The 20,262-nt window shown below is 31.7% G+C and overlaps 1 protein-coding gene across 2 annotated transcripts in view; it reads left to right on the top strand.

The window, feature by feature from the left end:
- LOC114342588 (uncharacterized) overlaps positions 1–20,262 on the top strand; it is a 142,422-nt gene that overhangs the window by 63,984 nt on the left and 58,176 nt on the right. For both annotated transcript variants that reach the window (XR_007701182.1, XM_050663642.1), the window contains exons 4-5: positions 361–500; positions 4,247–4,461. Coding sequence is in view for 1 of the 2 variants with exons in the window: in XM_050663642.1 (XP_050519599.1) it covers positions 361–500; positions 4,247–4,461 (355 nt within the window). In the remaining variant the exon portion in view is untranslated. The remainder of the gene's footprint in view (positions 1–360; positions 501–4,246; positions 4,462–20,262) is intronic.

Genomic DNA, 20,262 nt, shown 5'->3' with positions numbered 1-20,262 from the left:
TAAAGCATCGCCGAATCAATATTCGTTTTCAGCGACCCCAACAACCTCGGAATAACCAGTTTCAACGATTTTCATAATAAATTTTATATTCATGTTCAGCGGCCTCAAAACTCCCGAGTATGAAAATTACACTTATTTCCATGATTATTTTCCGAGATGTGAATTTTTATTTTTTGAACACTTTGAGAAGCACTTTGAAAAATGCATTTTCCACTTACAACAATGCAATTTAAATTTGTCCCTCATGCCAAGTGTTCAAGAATTTTCCTAAAGCTCTCCCGAATTGAATGCAAAATGTTTCATAACGATCCGTCTTACTTTAAAAAAGTTAGAAGTGTAATCAACTGTATTAATTTACAGATATCTGTCATCCCCGCATTGCTGTATTGAATCCAATTCAAAACCCCAGTGCTGCAAATGTTAAGAACCCTGTACAGCTTCCAAACTCATCTAAAGCTTTGCCAAATCATCTCAAAGATCATCGAACCCCCATTTTTAAGGTTAGTACAATTTTTAATTAAGTTTTAAGACCTTTCGCACAATTTGGCATGCTCATATTTTGTGTTCGTAAATGTCTAAATGTCCCAGTGCTATGGTTTGGAACTTTATGTGCAAATTAAAGTCATTTGTGATGATGTACGTGCGCTTATGTAGCTGTTACACATTAGTTTTATTTGAAATTCACCAGCTTGAAACGAGATATATTAGGTATAACCACTAACACCACCACTGTTTTACCACCCACCATCTTTATACCGGATGACACATTTAAAACTTCGACGTAAGAAGAGGGAATACGAACAGAACACTCTCAATGAGATTCAAAGTTTATTTGATAAAAATGAAACGAGACAATACTACAAATCCTTACATAATAGCCGTCGAGAATTTAAATCACGATTAAAAATTTGTAGAGACACTAACGGTGAAATTATACATGATAAAAACTCAGTTCTTAACAGATAGACACAACATTTCAGCGAAGATCTAAATATAAACGATATTGAAGGAGGTTACCACTTAGCAAATTAACAAAATCTACATCATCAACTACACAGTGAAGGTTCAACAAGAGAAGAAGTGTCAAATGTCTTCAAAACTCAAAGACCATAAAGCCCCAGGAATCGATGAAATCTGTTCAGAAATGGAAATGTATAAAAAAGGTGGCGATGAACTTTTTGCAGCAATCCATAAACTAATAGTACTTATGGCAGAATGAATCGGTACCAGAAGAATGGTTAAAGTGAATATATGTCTTCTAATAATAAAACACTGAAAACGTTTGTTTTCTATACTTCCACAGAATTTATTATAACTAAGTGACTACAGCTGTTTCGGCTATTTTTGTTGTTTTCTTGCCAGATACATAAAAAAGAAAGGAATAACACCAGCTTTCAGAACTAACAACAACTTAAGCAAATATATTAAGAACAATAAAAGCCGAAAGAGAAAGCAACTACAGAGTGGTGTGTACAAACTAACGTGTGGTGACTGTCCGAAAACGTACATCGGTCAAACTGGCAGAACTTTTGACAAACGGATAGCAGAACACAAAAGGGCATTCAACAATAGAAAAACAGACACTTCTACATACGCACTTCACCTTCTAGATCATAATCATTCTTTCAATGAAGAGTTTCAAATTCTGCATATTCAAAATAAAGACCTTAAGCTATCTTTTTTAGAATCTATGGAAATTAATAAAATGAAAAATACAGATATAATTCTGAATGACCAACTCGAGACAAACAGCTCCCCACTCCTCAACCTCTTCAGTTGAAGACTTAAAAAGGCAAACACATTGTAAACTATATCACTTGAGAAAGACACTCTGCCGAAACAGCTGTAGTCACTTAGTTATAATAAATTCTGTAGAAGTATAGAAAACAAACGTTTTCAGTGTTTTATTATTAGATAAAATGAACTTCCATCAAGTAACGGTCGAATCCATCGAATATATGTCTGTTGCATAAAAAGGATCATCAACTGGATTGTAAGAATTACAGAAGAATTACTCTGTTAGCATCTGCGTATAAAATCTTCGGCAATGTATTGTTTGAAAGACTTAAACATTTTACAAATGATATTCTTGGTCAATATCAATGCGGATTTACTGCTGGAAAGTCAACTATACATCAAATTCAAGCACATAGGCAGATTCTAGAAAAGTCACTAGAATATACCATTTAGTATACAAACCATCTCTTCGTCGACTTCAAAGCAGCCTACGACAGTATTAAAAGAACTGCATTATATAATGCAATGATAGACTTTGGGATCCCACCTAGGTTAGTTAAGTTGACCCAACTAACAATGCAAAACGTAAGCTCGTGGGTTAGAATTGAAGGAGAAAACCTACGTTCTTTGACATTAATAATGGTCTAAGACAGAGGGACGGCTGGCGTGTTTCCTCTTTAATATTGCCTTGGAAAAGGCAATCAGAAAATCAAATCTTAGAATGAATGGAACTATTTGTAATAGATGACGCAAATTCTCGCAGTCGCTGACGATATGGTCATAGTGGGCAGAAGAATGAGAGACATGGTGCAGTGTTTTACAAGGCTTGCGAACGCGGCAAGTAAATTAGGACTTGTGGTAAACGAGGAAAAACCCAAATATATGTTGGTTTCTAAAAACTCCCGAAATATCCAACAAAGAATCCAAATTAACAACCATACCTTTGAGCAAGTCAAATAATTCACATATCTTGGATCGTTAGTAAACTCAATAAACACGACAAGTGACGAAATAAAAAGACGCATAGCAATAGCAAACAGAACCGTTCACGGTCTCCAGAAACATTTAAAAAATAAAAATATAATACGTGCAGAAAAACTCAATATATGTATATCTATAAGACCTTAATAAGACCGGTTTTGATATATGGGGCTGAAACGTGGACTTTATCTCAAAATGGTGAAAAACATTGGTATTTCTGAGAGAGAAATTCTTAAAAAGATTTTTGGGGCCGTAAATGAAAATGGGCTATGGTATATACAACTTTAAACTATATCAGTTATACACCGATCCAGATATTGTGAAATTCGTTAAAGTGCAGAGACTTAGATGGCCTGGACACATTGCTAGGATGTCAGATCACGAATAAACGAAGATATTAACATTTTCAAAACCAGAAGGCACAATAAGTAGAGGACGACCACGAGGAACATGGATGGATGATGTGGAAGAAGACCTAACGATTCTAAGGGTCAAAAGATGAAGGGAAGTTGCCAGGAATCGACAGGAGTGGCGACTTCTTTACGAGCAGGCCAAGATCCAAAAATTAAATCAAGAAGCGAGCAGGCTAAAATTATAAGGGTTTTAACATTTTTTCAACTATTTCGTATAACATTACAAAATTTTGTATTAAAAAATGAGGACATCGAGGAGATTTCAAAACTGTAAAAATATACAGGGTGTTTCATTAAAAAAACTTTATTCCACCCTGTCAATATGGGTGGCCCTGTATATCTGAAAATATTTTTAAAGTCCGGTCCTATCTATGCTCCAACTTTTACCTTAATATTTTTTTTCGTATTTCTTGCGACAAATGAGTAATTGGACTTTCTCGCACTAATGTCCCACCCTGTATAATTATTTTAGAAGTTTTCGCAAAAGTCCACATTCTGGCTTGCTAACATTCTGGTATAACTAATCATAGTGAGCTTATTGTTTTTATTGATGATTCCCGTTATAGTAGACTCTGAAATCGGCTAGAAGATTTAAACCGAATATATCAAATTTCAGTTTGGCAACATTGTGTGAATACCAAGTCTTCTCGTATATCAACAGAACCGTAATTTAGTCCAAACAAATTATATTTTTTTTAATATATTTTTTTTAAATATATTTTTTTAACAACAAAAATGAGATGATTTAACCAAATAATGTTTCAAATATGATGTGCAAATTAATTTTAAAAACGGTTCTAATTGGAAATCGGAAATGACTAATTTACAATGATTAATGGGATGTTAAAATACCGACATGTGCTTATCTTTAAAGTGGCTACGCGAATTTCTTAAACATTTATACCAAACATTGATACCGCCACTTTGTTGTGCATTCTGACCGATTTCTTTTTCTACTATACACGATCATAATGTAGATGCATGTTATGGCTGAGCTGTATTTGTAGTAGCTAGTCCGCTGTAAATTTATTGGTTGTACATAGATGGTGTCCAGTCTCAATGTCCGCATGTTATTGTATCTATATCAAATAAATGATGAACTGGAATGCTAACAGAAAAGAGAACTCGACGAATCCAAGTTTGCAGCTCCGAGCAGAGTCAATGAGAAGATCGTCGGGAACCTGAGTCCAGCTCTTGGGATCACGTCACCCAGACAGCGCAATAGGATAAGGACGAATCCATGGTTACCTGGAGCTACACTCAGCCCAAGTCCCGTCAAGCATGGCCTTAACAAGGGCAAAGCTGCAGCTAAATCCAGTAAAGATAGCCCGTGAGTACTATTCTTGTATAATATATAAAAACATACAGTTTTTTCCATATTAGTCTAGTCATCACAGTAGTGATGTTGATTATAGTTACTTTCGAGTATTCGCAGTGGCGTGCTGGAACTTTTCAAGCGGCCTGGTGATTTTATAGAAAAGCGGCCTCCCATCCTCATTTTACCTTCTATTATCAGGATGTTTTATTCGTTAATAAAAAAAACAAAAATATAAATTATTTTTGAATCAAACATAAAACTTCGAATTCAATGACGTTTTTAATGTGCTATATTTTTTCATTTAAGAATAACAATCTTACAAATAATAAATGGCATGTATGACAATATTGTATGCAGTAACGCAGAAACCATAATTTCCTGAATAAATATAATATGAATTTGATGTAATTAAGATAAAAGTAAAATAAAATTTTGAGAATTTTTCGATTATGTATTAAGCTCAATTTTAGTAAATTAATTATACAAGTGCAAGTAGAGTGCAAATACTTTAATTTAAAAATATTTAAAATGTTAATACAACAAAGCAATAATCTAAATATTATTTTGCGATTATTTTATAAAATAATTACTTAACTCTTGATCAATAATTTCCGCATTAAAGTAGATTTTTGAGCAAATACGTCGATTATTCCATCATTTTTAAACTCATACAAAGCTTCTTTTTCTATAGCCATTAGCATAAAAGTGATCTTGTGTTAAAGTACTTCTTAACCGATTTTTTTATGTATTTCAATGTTGAAAAGCTTTTTTTGCAAGATACTGGTGTCACTGAAAGAGTTAATAAATGCTTTATATTATACTATTTAAATTTGGATAAGCACACAGCACACTGATATAAGTTGTACTTATGCAAAACAGCGTAACAGCAAGCTATTCAATCTTTAAACTGTTTAGTACCACACGGAGGTGAAGTTTTCACGATATCAACATTGTCATTTGTTACTTCATGTTCATTACCACTTAAATTAATAATATCATATTATCATCCTTCATATTTTCTGTAGACTTAACATATTCATCATGAACTCGATCTTCTATCTATAATCTCAGTATGTATTTTGCAAAATCCTATTTTTAATACAATCCATTCATCAGAAAAATCCACGAGTTATTCTCCAATTGCAGTCGCAGATATGGTAGGATAAAAATTTCTTAATTTTTCAGTATACCATTTTTTATTGTATCAAAATTTCTAGGATGTAGAGTACTTAGATCATAATAAAACGATTTGATTTGTCTTGATCAAATCGTTTTTTGATACTTCCAATAATTCAGTCAAAAATGTGCAAGACGTTTTTCCATTTTTTATTCTGCAGAGTACATACCTACATGTTTGAAGGGAATTGGAAAACCATTAAATATACTTGTAGGTATGTATGAAAATCAATAATATTATCTGTAGCAATCTATTTATTATAGACTGTAGAGTCTTATTCATTTACTTAAGCTGTATTTCACAATTAAAAAAAATTTTTATTATTAATTTTTTTTTAAATGTTTTATTAATATTATTAGCAAAATTGACATCTGATTAGAAATTAAAAAAATATTTTTTTTATTACATCTAAAAATTTTTGTGAAAACCTATTTGACCGGCCTCAAGAAGCCGCGGCCTCTCGGTGATTGCACCGATTCATTTATATGGCCAGCACGCCACTGAGTATTCGTTACAAATCGTTACTTTTGTATATAAGTAATCATTTACAGTATTCGTTACTTTGATTACTATGATTACTTTTGTATTTGAGTACCGGTAATCGAAAATCGTATTTCTCAGTAGGTAGGTATTTTGTATAAAGTAATCATTAACAGTATTCGTTACTTTGATTACTATGACTACTTTTGTATTTGTGTACCGGTAATCATATCGAGAATAGTATTTCTCAGTAGGTAGGTATTTTGCATAGGTATTCCGATATAACAACGACCTTCACCGATCTGTTTAAGGGATAAAAATGATTTGATTACTATGATTACTTTTGTTACTTTTTTATTTGAGTACCGGTAATCATATCGAGAATCGTATTTCTCAGTAGGTAGGTATTTTGTATAGGTATTCCGATATAACAACGACCTTCACCAATCTCTTTAAGAGATAAAAATGATTTGATTACTATGATTACTTTTGTATTTGAGTACCTGTAATCGTAAATCGTATTTCTCAGTAGGTAGGTATTTTGTATAAAGTAATCATTAACAGTATTCGTTACTTTGATTACTATGACTACTTTTGTATTTGAGTACCGGTAATCATATCGAGAATCGTATTTCTCAGTAGGTAGGTATTTTGTATAGGTATTCCGATATAACAACGACCTTCACCGATCTGTTTAAGGGATAAAAATGATTTGATTACTATGATTACTTTTGTTACTTTTTTATTTGAGTATCGGTAATCATATCGAGAATCGTATTTCTCAGTAGGTAGGTATTTTGTATAGGTATTCCGATATAACAACGACCTTCACCAATCTGTTTAAGAGATAAAAATGATTTGATTACTATGATTACTTTTGTATTTGAGTGCCGGTAATCATATCGAGAATCGTATTTCTCAGTAGGTAGGTATTTTGTACAGGTATTCCGATATAATAACGACCTTCATGAAATACGAAGTAATCAGAGTAATCAAAGTAATCAAAGTAGATACAATAGTCGTTAATCGCTCTGATACGATTGGTACGAAGTAGTCAGAGTAATCAAAGTAATAAAAGTAGATACAATAGTCGCTATTTACTCGCTGTGATACGATTGGTAGAAAGTAACGAAGTAATCAGCGTAATCAAAGTAATCAGCGTAGTCAAAGTAACGATTTGCCTCTCTGTATAGTAATCGTTACTTTCGGTATTCGTAAGTAACGGGTAGGTACTTTGTAACGAATAGTTACTACTTTGTAACGCATAGTACTTTTTCAACATCACTACATCACAGACGAAAATGACACTGAACCTCTAAAAGTCATACAAGCTGAGTTTTGCTGAGAATGTTAATTTTGGGACCTCAAAAAAGATACAAAAAGTATACCACTCCTCCTCGAGGGGAAAAAACGGAAAACATCGATTTTCCAAGAATTTTCACGCCATAGAAAAAATGTTTCAAACCAGAAATGTAGCTGAGATAATTTTGAACAAAAATGGTCAATAGCACTTTTTATGTAGAAAGAACGGTTTTCTCAGAAACATCGCTTGAATCGACCGGCGATTTTGAATGTCAGTTACGCGTGCGAAATCAATTTTTTAAATAAAAGTTGTATCAACTCGACGGTACAAATTCGATATCTTTTCATCACAGTCTATCTCCTATGGACAAAGATGAAAATGCGTTTTAAAGGTGAAGAGTGCAGCTTTGGTATGTAATTTTCCCATTTTGTCGCAAATGAAGTCAGTTTCTATAAAGCTGTTAAATAAACGTTGCGCAATTTTTGCCATTTTTTACGATTCCCATGGATCAATAAAATATATCCAAAAATAAAATCAATGGGAAAATTCCAATAAAAATATAGCCCAAAATATATCCCTTCCATTGACCGGTCTCTATGGAATTTCAATTTATAAAGCCTAATCTTCAAAAGCTATAACATGAAATTTCCATTTTGAGTTTTAACAATCAATTTGAGGTAAGTATCTGAAATATACAGGGTGTTTGCTAACGAATGGGCCACAGCTTAACTTTAGATTCCTGAGGTTAAAATAGGTCGATTTAAGCTAACTTACTTTAGTAAGAAAGTTGGTAATAACCGAAATACTGGGTGTCAAAGTTAAACTTTTTTTTCGTTTATTCTTGAATATTTCCTGACAGGCACGGGATAACAACACGAAATTTGGTAAGCGGGGTTTTTTGGGACGAGAAATCTAAATTCGCCACCAAAAATTATGTATTACCAAGAGGGCGCCATGACATCAAGATTATAATGGGTGATATGAATGCTAAAATAGGCAAGGAACCGCAGTTCTTTGTCACTTAGGAAAATACTCTCTGCACAATGAAACAAGCGAGTTTTTGATAAATTTTGCCACCAGTAAATACATGGTTATAAGTTCCACATGCTTCCCACATAAAGACATACACAAAATGACATGGATTTCACCAAATGGAACCACAACCAATCAAATTGACCATGTGCTGCTAGACAAAAGGGCAGCCAGTAGTATCTCCGATGTGAGAACACGACGAGGAGAAAATGTTGATAATTTGATTAGGAGCGTGCCCCCGCAAACTGAAGCTTGCATAAGGACAAAAAATAAATAAAAACAATTTAAACATTATCCGTTTTACATTGAAATTTTGTATGCTATTGACTTTAAACAACTACTTTCAATCTGTTTGTCAAATTGTTGTGTTATTTAATTGTTATGTATTTTTTTATTAAATTGCTTTAAAATAAATATTGTTTGCCTTCGTCTGTTTGTTTTTTCTAAATTCGCACGAAATAGTAAGAAATATCAGATGATTCCATATAAGTTTGGGAGCGTATATATCTATTTTAAGTAAAAATATATTAAGAGAATAAAAGTTTTGATTCAAAAAGTATGTAGAGTGGGGAATAAAAAAGATTAAACGTATTAAATAAGCGTTGAAAGACGTATGTGGCGCCCTCTGGGTGATATATCTTTTTGGTGGCGAATTTATATTTCTCGTCCCAAACAACCCCCGCTTAAATAAAATAAAAGTTTAACTTTGCCACCGTGTATTTCGTTTATTATCAACTTTCGTACTAAAGTAAGCTTAAATCGACCTATTTGAAGCTCAGAAATCTAAGGTTAAGCTATGGCCCATTCGTTACCTACCTAACACCTTGTATATGGGTAACAATGATAAACTTTTTTGCACCTTTTTGGGGTCCCAAGATTGACATTCTCAACAAAATTCAGTTTTCACAGGTTTCGGTGTCCCTTCTGTACTTATATACAGTATGTCCCTGTAAGTTGTATCCATATGGAAGATTTTTTTATTATTAATTTTACAAAAAAAAGTTATTCTTCATAAAAAGCTCTGCATGGTCCAAAACCTAAGATTTAACCATCAAATATCAAATTTTTTGAATATTATACGAGGTATGTCAAAAAGTTTGAATTTCACTTAAGAGTAAAGGAGCTTTATTTTTCACAATATTGAAAATTGCTATTAGGAAAAGTTGTTTGGAATTAAAAACTATATTCTAATATGCAATTACATCCTTCTAAACATCTACATATGATTTTTTTTTTGAAAAATTATGGATAACTAACATTATTTTCAGTTATTTCAATTCTGATAACTCTTTTATTATTAATTTTACGAAAAAAAGTCATTCTTAATAAAAAGTTCTGGATGGTCTAAAACCTAAAATACAACCATCTTATATCAAATTTTATCAATTTTATACGAGATATGTCAAAAAAGATAAGTTTAGATCAAAAGTAAAGTACATTTATAGTTCAGAATATTTTAATTAGAAGGATGTAATTACATACTGAAACATAGTTTTTAATTCTAAAAAACTTTTCATAATAACAATTTTCGATATTGTTAAAAATAAACGTATTTTACTCTTGAGCAAAATTCATATTTTTTGACATACCTCATATAAAATTGATAAAATTTGACATAAGATGGTTGTATTTTAGGTTTTAGACCATGCAGAACTTTTTATTTAGAACCACTTTTTTTCGTAAAGTTAATAATAAAAGAGTTATCTGAACTAAAATAACTGAAAAAAATGTTAGTTATCCATAATTTTTCACAAAATTTTTTTTTCAATTGGAAGGATGTAATTGTTAATTAGAATATAGTTTTTAATTTCAAACAACTTTTCATAATAGCAATTTTCAATATTGTGAAAAATAAAGCTACTTTACTCTTGAGTGAAATTCAAACTTTTTGACATACCTCGTATGATATTAAAAAAATTTGACATTTCATTGTTAAATCTTAGGTTTTGGACCATGCAGAGCTTTTTATGGAGAATAACTTTTTTTCGTAAAATTAATAATAAAAAAGTTTTCCATATGGATACAACTTACAGGGACATACTGTATATTGTTTGATCAGAATATGAATATATTATGGGATATGTGGATACTGACGGAGAGAAATAGCCAAATAAGAAGAAAGAAATAGCAAAAAACAAATAAGTATTCACTTAAAAAACTAGTTATAACTTTTGAGTTACGAAAAATTTAAAGAAATGTTTATAGCGTCAACAACTTTAAATTAAAGGGTAAGGGTACCACCCCGTTAAGATAGGCAGAGGGCCCTCACACCAGAAGTAAAATTTTTTAATTATTTTATGTTCTATATATATGTGATTAAATAGTAATACTCAGCACAATTTTAGCCCACCACCCACTCTCTCCTTTCCCTACTCCATAAAACGTCATTTTTTGGTTTTTATTTTTTTTTCGGTGGGTTGCAATCAAATTAAAAATTAAAAAAAAATCTTTTACTCAGACGCTGCGAGACTATTCCTAAGCTTAGATTGAGTGTACATAATCTAAAAATGATTTTTTTTTTGAAAAAAGCTTATAACTTTTTTTGACTCGAATCGTATAAAATAAAATTTTACCTACATTACAAAGTAAGTAATAGCGCACTATAAGAAGTGTCACGCTATTTTTTAAATTATAATTCTGGTTTATTTCATTAAAATATAATACGTAATATTAGAGGATCCCTTTTAAGATCGATTTGCACCGATCTGTTTAATGGATAAAAACTATTAGATATGTAATTTAGTGTGTTAACAAATATAACAAACAAGGGGTGCCCGATCTAATTTTGTTCTGACTATAATTAATTAATAATAATTAAAAAATTACTTTTTTATAAATAAAAACAAAATTAGACCCAGGTAAATATTATTTCAGAGTTTTTAGATCATTCTAAAAAAGGTCTTTTTTTAGAGCGTGCTGTATTGTCGCCCCCGTTAGCGAAATTATTCCGATTCGATTTTTTGCACAAAGTTACTTAAAAAGAGGCCCTTATAATAAATCCACAGGGTGCCAGGCTGTACCGTGGTCGAAAAATTGTTTAAACAATTTTTTTAAACAAATTCACAAAAATAATTTTTTCATTTCCAACATTTTTTTTAGATAATTTGGATCTTGTTGGAAACAAAAAAGGTCTCTCGTAATTTTTCTCTAAAATTGATTGTTGTCGAGTTATACGTGATTTAAAATTTGAAAAATGCGAAAATGGCCATTTTCAAGGCTTAATAACTGGATTAAAAATTATTATTATGAAAGTCAAAAAGTGACCAAATCAAGTTTGAAATCCTTTCTTCAAGGTCCTGAAGAAATTTTTGTCATTATTTTATTACAAAGCTGCCATTTTTAATTATTAACAATTAGCGCTATAGTCTAACTGTATCGTCGCCCCCGCTAGCGAAACTATTTCAATTATATTTTTTTGCACAAAGTTACTCAAAAAGAGGTCCATCAATCCATCAAATCAATCCATCAAACAGATCCATCAATGATTCAAAAAGAGGTCCTTATAACAAACTCACAGAGTGCCAGGCGGTACCTTAGTCGAAAAATTGTTTAAACAAATTGTTTTTAGATAATTTGGGTCATTCTGAGCAAAAAAGATCTCTTGTGATTTTTCTCTAAAATTGATTGTTGTCGAGTTATACGCGATTTACAATTTGAAAAATGCGAAAATGGCCATTTTCAAGGCTTAATAACTGGATTAATAGTTATTTATGTATCAAGTCAGTAAAGTGACTCTTTATCGAACGAGTCTGATATTATGAGCCGAGCGAGCGTAGCGAGCAAGGCGAATAACAGACGAGTTCGATCAAGAGTCTTTACTGACGTGGTGCATACAAAATTTTATCGCCAATCATAAAAAACATTAACACTTACTTAATTACATCCTTCTAATGAAAAAAGAGTGTGTGTACTTTGTACGCATGAAAGAAGTTATACTTCTATTATCATGATTTCAACGAAATAAATATATTTTAAACAGTTTTTATCGTATTTATATTTAAATAATATACTAATTTTAATACTTAAAGTAAACTACCAAAAATTAAAAATACCGTTAATAGTTACGTTATTGTTTATGAAGTGTAGTGTAGCCTGCCGCAGCGAAGTTGATTTGCCGTGATGAATAGTAAACAATCTAAATAAATATATTTGCTAACAAATTATCAGTACCTACATATCTATCACCGTCCTATATATAATCTAATTAACAAAAACACAAAATAAAAATTCCGTATGACAATGACATTAATGACAGAAGGCTCTTGCTTGCATGATGGTCGATTTCGATTTTTAATCGATAGTTGTTAGGTATCAATATTGAATACCTAATTACTAAATCTGTAAAGTTTTGATTTATGTTTTATAAACATAATTGCAAAATACTACAGAATTTCATTTTCTGATATAAATTTAATTAATAATAACGTAAATTTTGTACAATATTTTTAATAGGTAATTAAAGTAAATTTGAAGAATGGTTTGACGAAGAATGTCGGTACCAAAGTCAACTTAAAACGCTGGCACGAAACAAATGGCTTGAAAATAGCGGACAAGAGGAAAGAGAACAATACCAAAAAGAAAAGAGAGAAGCGGCCAAACTCTATAAAAGGAAGAAAGAGACATGGATCACAGATCAAATGCAAGAGATTGAAACAAATAATAGAGACAACAAAAAATTGTTTGAATATATAAAACAACAATAACGGTAACAAAGTGACCAGCAAAATAACCAAGAAAGATTGGGAAAATCACTTTAAAGATACAAGCAGCCAAGCAATCGACGCAGAAGAAGAAGATATAACAGATAACCGAGATGAAGAAGAAGATGCACCTACCTACCAAGAATTTATAGAAGTAGTAAAACAACTAAAATCTGACAAAACTCCAGGGCCAGATGAGATTAACAATGAATTGATTGCAAATGGAGGAGGCGACCTTCTAAACTCTAAACCGTATATATAAATTAATGGTCAATATATGGGAAAAGGAATACATGCCTGAAGAATGGAAGAACGGACTCATTATACCAGTTTTTAAAAAAGGAGACCCAACGCTTTGCAGCAATTATAGAGCAATTACGCTATTAAATACAACATATAAGATCATGACAACAATTATAAGAAATCGGCTAACCAGATACACAGAAAAAAACCTAGGACCGTATCAACAGGGATTTAGAAAAGGGAGATCAACAATTGATGCAATCCACGTTTTAACGCAAACAATCGAAAAAAGTTACGAGCATGGCATAGAATTGCACATATTGTTTATCGATTTCCAACAGGCCTTCGACAGCATCTACAGAAAACAGCTATTAAAAGAAATGAAAAATATGAATATACCTGCAAAATTAATAAGATTGACCAGAATGACAATGAAGGACTCAACAGCAAAGGTTAAAACAGTGGATCGTGAAACAAAGAATATCAACATAGAACATGGGGTAAGACAAGGTGACAGCCTATCGACAACGCTCTTTGATATAGCCTTGGAGGGAGTAATTAGAAACACAGGGCTAGCAAAAAAGACAATAATACAAAGCTCTACACAAATAATAGGGTATGCAGATGACCTAGGGTTGATAGCCCGCGACAAGAGAAGTCTAGAAGATGCATTGCTAACATTGACAAGAGAGGCAAAAATCAGGGGGTTAATAATTAATCAGAAAAAACAAAATACTTAATATGTACGAGACATCAAGACCAAGTAAATAGAATAAAAGAAATAAGAATAAGTGATAATGTATTCCAAAGGGTTGACTGCTTTAAATATTAGGAGTGACAGTAGATGGTCAAAACAGAAGAAGCATAGAGATCAATGAAAGAATTAAGGCAGGGAATAGGGCATTCTGGAAATACCACAAGCTACTTAAAGATAAAACCCTGAGCAAGAAAACAAAGACAAAGATATATAGAGCGGCAATCAGACCAGTCATCACCTATGGAGCAGAAGCAATGTGCCTTACAAAAAAAGATGAAGAAAAACTGAGAATAATAGAAAGAAAAATTATGAGAAGAATACATGGTCCAATCAAAACAGATCAAGGAGAAATACGAATTCTGATGAATCACGAAATAAGAAATCTAATGGAAGGAGAAGACATAGTAAGATTCATTAAAGCACAAAGACTAAAATGGTTTGACCACATCCAAAGAAGAGGAGCGGATAAACTAATTAGGCAGATAACAAATTGGACGCCAGTAATAAACAGACCTAGAGGAAGACCGAAAATAAGAGGGGACGATCAACTGCGAGAGGATATATCCAATATGGAAATTACAGGCTGGAGAAAAAAAAATACAGAATAGGAAAGAATGGAAACAGATCACAGAGAAAGCAAAAAAACACGAAAATCTATAACGGATAATGAAGAGGACTTATGCGGACCAATCCACCGCATGAAATGGATTAAAAGAGCTCATGAACCTGAGCGACCTATACTCTACTAAAGTGACCGGTCTATATATATATATATATATATATATATATATATATATATATATATATATATATATATATATATATATATATAATTAAAGTAAATCAATTTTAAGGTCACTCAAATAAATAATCGATTACTGCCATCGACCACTTACATTCAATCTCAGTTAATTTGATTAATCGCGGCAGGTAAAGTAAAATTCTTCTTTCAGTACAATAAAGTGTTACTTTACTGCCGCAAATGGCGGCAAATGAGTACAATAATGAATGACTTTAGTGACGGTTGGCGATAAAAATTATTATGTATTATGAAAGTCAAAAAGTGACCAAATCAAAGTTTAAAATCCCCCTTCAAGATCCTGAAGAAATTTTTGTCATTATTTTATTACAAAGCTGTTATTTAATTATTAACAATTAGCGCTATAGTCCAGGCTGTATCGTCGCCCCCGTTAGCGAAATTATTTCGATTAGATTTTTTTGCACATAGTTACTCAAAAAGAGGTCATTACAATAAATTCACAGGGTGCCAGGCCGCACCTTGGTCGAAAAATTGTTTAAAGAATTTAAACAAATTCACAACACTAATTTTTTCACTTCGAACAAATTTTGTTTAGATAATTTGGGCCATTCTGAGCAAAAAAGATTTCTTGTGATTTATCTCTAAAATTGATTGTTGTCGAGTTATAAGCAATTTAAAATTTGAAAAATGCGAAAAGAGCCATTTTTAAGGCTTGAATAACTAAGCGTATCGCGTATAACTCGACAACAATTAATTTTAGAGAAAAATTACAAGAGACTTTTTTTGCTCAGAATGACCCAATTATCTAAAAACAAATTGTTCGAAGTAAAAAAATTATTTTTGTGAATTTGTTTAAAAATTTTTTCGACCACAGCACCGCCTGGCACCCTGTGGATTTGTTATAAGAACCTCTTTTTGAGTAACTCTGCGCAAAAAAATCTAATCGAAATAATTTCGCTAACGGGGGCGACGATACAGCCTGAACTATAGCGCTAATTGTTAATAATTAAAAATAACAGCTTTGTAATAAAATGATGACAAAAATTTCTTCAGGATCTTGAAAAAGGGGTTTTTAAGTTTTGCTTTGATCACTTCCTGACTTTCAAAATATAATTTTGAATTGAGTTATTGAACCTTGAAAATGGCCATTTTCGCATTTTTCAAATTTTAAATCGCGTGTAACTCGACAACAATCAATTTTAGAGAAAAATCACAAGAAACTTTTTTTGCTCGGAATGACCCAAATTATCTAAAAAAATATGTTAGAAATGAAAAAAATATTTTTGTGAATTTGTTTAAAAAAAAATTTTAAGCAATTTTTCGACCACGGCACCGCTTGGCACCCTGTGGATTTGTTTTAAGGACCTCTTTTTGAGTAAGTTTGTGCAAAAACATCGAATCGGAATAATTTCGCTAACGAGGGTGACGATATAGCCCCGTCTATTTGTAATTTTTCTCTTAAGTTGATCGTTTTCGAGTTTAACAATTTAAAACTGAAAAAACAATGAAATATGACGATTTCCAGGGGCAAAAACAAAAGTAAAAAATGTAATTTTTGTAATAATTATTCAGTACCTAAATTCAAGTTCAAACCTTCTATCAGGTCCCGATAAGAATTTTTGCCATGTTTTATTCTAAAATATATTTTTTAATTGTTAATGAGGAAGGTTCCTTATGGGAAGACGGGCCATAGGACTGTATTAATAGCTAAAAAACAATGTTTTAAAATAAATTAAGTCCAAAATAATTATCAAAAACTGATAGAGTAAGTTTTGAACTTGACTTTAGTTAGGTACTTCGTAATTTCAAAAATGACATTTTTACTTATGTTTTTGAACCTTGAAAATAGTCATCTTTCGTTGTTGTTTCAGTTTTAAATTGTATATAACTCGAAAACGATCAACTTAAGAGAAAAATTACAAAAGACCTTTTTTGTTTAGAATGATCCAAAAAATCTGAAATAATATCTATCCGAGCAGATATTTTTTTAATTTATAAAAAAAGTTATTTTTTAGTTATTAATTAATTATAATAGTCAGAACAAAATTATATCGGGTACCCCTTGTATTTTATAATTATTGTTAACATACAAAATTACATATCAGAATGATCGAAAGAAGTTAAATTCACAACAAAAAGTCATCACAAAATAACCTGCTAATATTACTACATCTTGATTGTATAAAAAATACCAACCAAAGTAGGTATGTGCTAAATAAATAAAAATAAATCATATTTTGCTGTTATTTTTAAGTTATGTACTAAAAATACTTAGAGTATTTTTCACTTAGCTAATTATCATATAATAAATAATCTAATAAAATATTAGATATTATTAGATACCTATTACCTACATTTTTAGATACCTCTAATGTGCCTCTAATATATGTATACAGGGTGTCCAGAAACTCTACCGACAAACGAAGACAGGAGATTCTTCAGATAATTTTAAGATAATTTAACCCAATTCACTTAGTCCGAAAATGCTTCCTAAGGGAGCTAGAGCTCTTTGAAGATGGCGTCTTGTAATTAGTGTTTCTTAAATACCTCCAGAACGCTTCTATTTAGAAAAACAAAAATTGGTACGCGTATTTATCTTCAAGTTATAAATCTAATCCATCCATTGCAAATTTCTTGTATCGACCATAGGCTACCGTTTTGGGTAGGGCAACGGTTATTTTGTCGCATAACTTTTTTATCTTTAACTTTTATGCATTTCTGATACTGGATTATTAAATTGGGAAGTACTTTAGTACTAAAAGGTACTCTTGTTTTAAATCGGTAGGACACACCCTTTTCTAGAAAAATCGATCTAAAAACTTTTCGCTTTTTGAATTAAAAAAAAATTTCAAAAAAAAAACTGATTAGAAAGACGAAAACTGGTACATTTATTTATATTCCAGAGATAAATCGATTTCATTAATTGCGAATTTCTAGTACTGGTCATAGGCGTCCGTTTTGGGTAGGTCAACAGTTATTTTATAGCATAACTTTTTTGTCTTGAATTTTTGAGCATTTTTGACACTATATTATTAAATTATGAGGTATTCGAGTACTAAAAGTTACTCTTACTTTATGTTGGTAAAATACTTCGTTTTTTGTTGAAAAATTCTTTAATTTTTTTTTTAAATTCCAAAAACGAAAAACTTTCAAATCGATTTTTCTAGAAAACGGTGTGTCCTACCGACTTAAATCAAGAGTATCTTTTAGTACTAGAATACCCCATAATTTAATAATCCGGTGTCAAAAATGCATAAAAGTTAAGGACAAAAAAGTTATGCGATAAAATACCCGTTGCTCGACCCAAAACGCACGCCTATGACCGGTACTAGAAATTTGCAATGAATGGAATCGATTCATCTCTGAAAAGTAAATATGCATACCAATTTTCGTTTTTCTAAATAGAAGCGTTCTGGGGGTATTTAAGAAAAACTAATTTCATGACGCCATCTTCAAAGAGCTCTAGCTCCCTTAAGAAGCATTTTCGGTCTAGGTGAATTGGGTTAAATTGTCTTAAAATTATCTGAGGAATCTCCTGTCTTCGTTTGTCGGTAGAGTTTCTGGACACCCTGTATGTATATCATGGCGCCCATGGCGGTTATGCCATAATATGTGTTTAAGGTACATGCAATACCTAATAATGATCATATTTTTTCACTTACCTTTAAAGAATCATTAACACAATTAATACCAACATTATTTACCATTAAAAACTCACTCTGTACACTGGTAATTCCATTTGATTTTGTTTTCACCAAACCAAATATTTATGTAGGTATTAGGTTATAAAAATATGACAAAGGCAAAGGGTTTGGCGCAATCAACTTTTGACAGTTCATTTGTTTCTATGAAAAAATAGTAGTCTCGACTAGCAATTGTTTTGACGGGCCACTAAAAAGTTGTTATTTTCCTAATTTCGTCTTCAAATATCAGTATCCGGTTTTTTGGCTAGACGTGTCTGTTGTTTGTTAAAATGTTCGCCGTTTTCTCAGCAATATTTTGTGTAAAAATGGATTGATTAGTGCAGTGAGTGAATGTTTAATGGCAAATAATGTTAGGAATTATTTTGTTACTGATTCTTTAAAGGTAAGTGCAAAAATATGATAATTATTGAATGTATTTTGAACAGCACAATCTGATATAATCAGTTCTTCTTTATTATCTTATTGGATTACTTGTTATATATGATATAATCAGTTAATGTTAAAATGCTCCATTTAAGTATTTTCAGTACATAACTTAACTAACCGCAGAGTATGATTTATTTTTATCTATTTATCACTCTGCTTGGTATTTTATATACAGTAAAGATGTAGTACCTATTCGAAAGTTTTTACTCCAGAGTAATAAGCTAGAAATAGACCATGTTCGGGACACTCAAAGATCCAGGTAGCTGACTACTTTTTTAGTTATTGTAGACCTATAAGAAGAAAACCTACCTATTTCCTCCCTAGAGTTCGCGTCCGTTTTTTAATTATTAACAATTTAGTGCAAAACTCGCGATTTTTTCGATTTTTTGCACCCCATTCAAAAGCTAAATAGTTGACATAAAATTACAAAATTTAATTTTTTAGAACATTAAAAACCTTCAAAATGCCGATTTTTGAAAGTTAATTTGTTGCTACGCAAACGGCAAAATAAATGAAAATCCTTATTTGTTAATAACTTTTACTAAAACTACCTTAGAACTTTAGTGTTTCACCCAAAGTTGGGTATTGGGGTACTTAACAAACCCTCAAAATTTGAGACCGATCCATTAATTAGTTATTCTAATTGTTTATCCGAGAGACGCTTTATTTTGCAATAACATAAGACAGAAAATAATGAAGCTAGGGCAATTCTGCGTATGCCAAATGAAAATAGAAAATTGATGCTATCAAAATGTACTAAAAAAATATAAAAAAAATGTCTAATATAGTCAAAAATTATAATGCAAAATTTGTGAAATTTTGTAGTTTATAAACATTTAGATACGGGTACATTTAGATGTACGGGTAGTGGATAGGAACTCCTTTGGATAGTCCTACCAGGGAAAATGAATCAATCCCTGCCCTCCGTAGATTCCAGGGGTTTCCTGACCCGGGAAACTAGTACCTGCTTAGGGTCCCTTGTCCAGGGTTACGGATGAAGTCCACAACGGCAGCCATGGCGGAGAAGAACACCTTCGGTACGGTATGGATGGCGGACGTGGCAACCCCTTGATTCTAGGGTTTGTATGGAATCAAAACAGCGCAGCGTCTGACTCAAAATGAGCGGCTGACAACAGCGTCTGACCCAGAATGGGCGGCTGAATGAAAACTCGCCAACCCGCCTGACAAGCGTGGCGTTTTAATGTCAAAAAACCCTCTTCAAAGAAAAACA

This window comes from Diabrotica virgifera, chromosome 10 (assembly GCF_917563875.1).
Source record: "Diabrotica virgifera virgifera chromosome 10, PGI_DIABVI_V3a".
In the NCBI taxonomy this organism is placed as follows: Eukaryota; Metazoa; Arthropoda; class Insecta; order Coleoptera; family Chrysomelidae; genus Diabrotica; species Diabrotica virgifera.
Note: the sequence above shows the minus strand (reverse complement) of the source record. Positions and strands in the feature narration are given on the sequence as shown.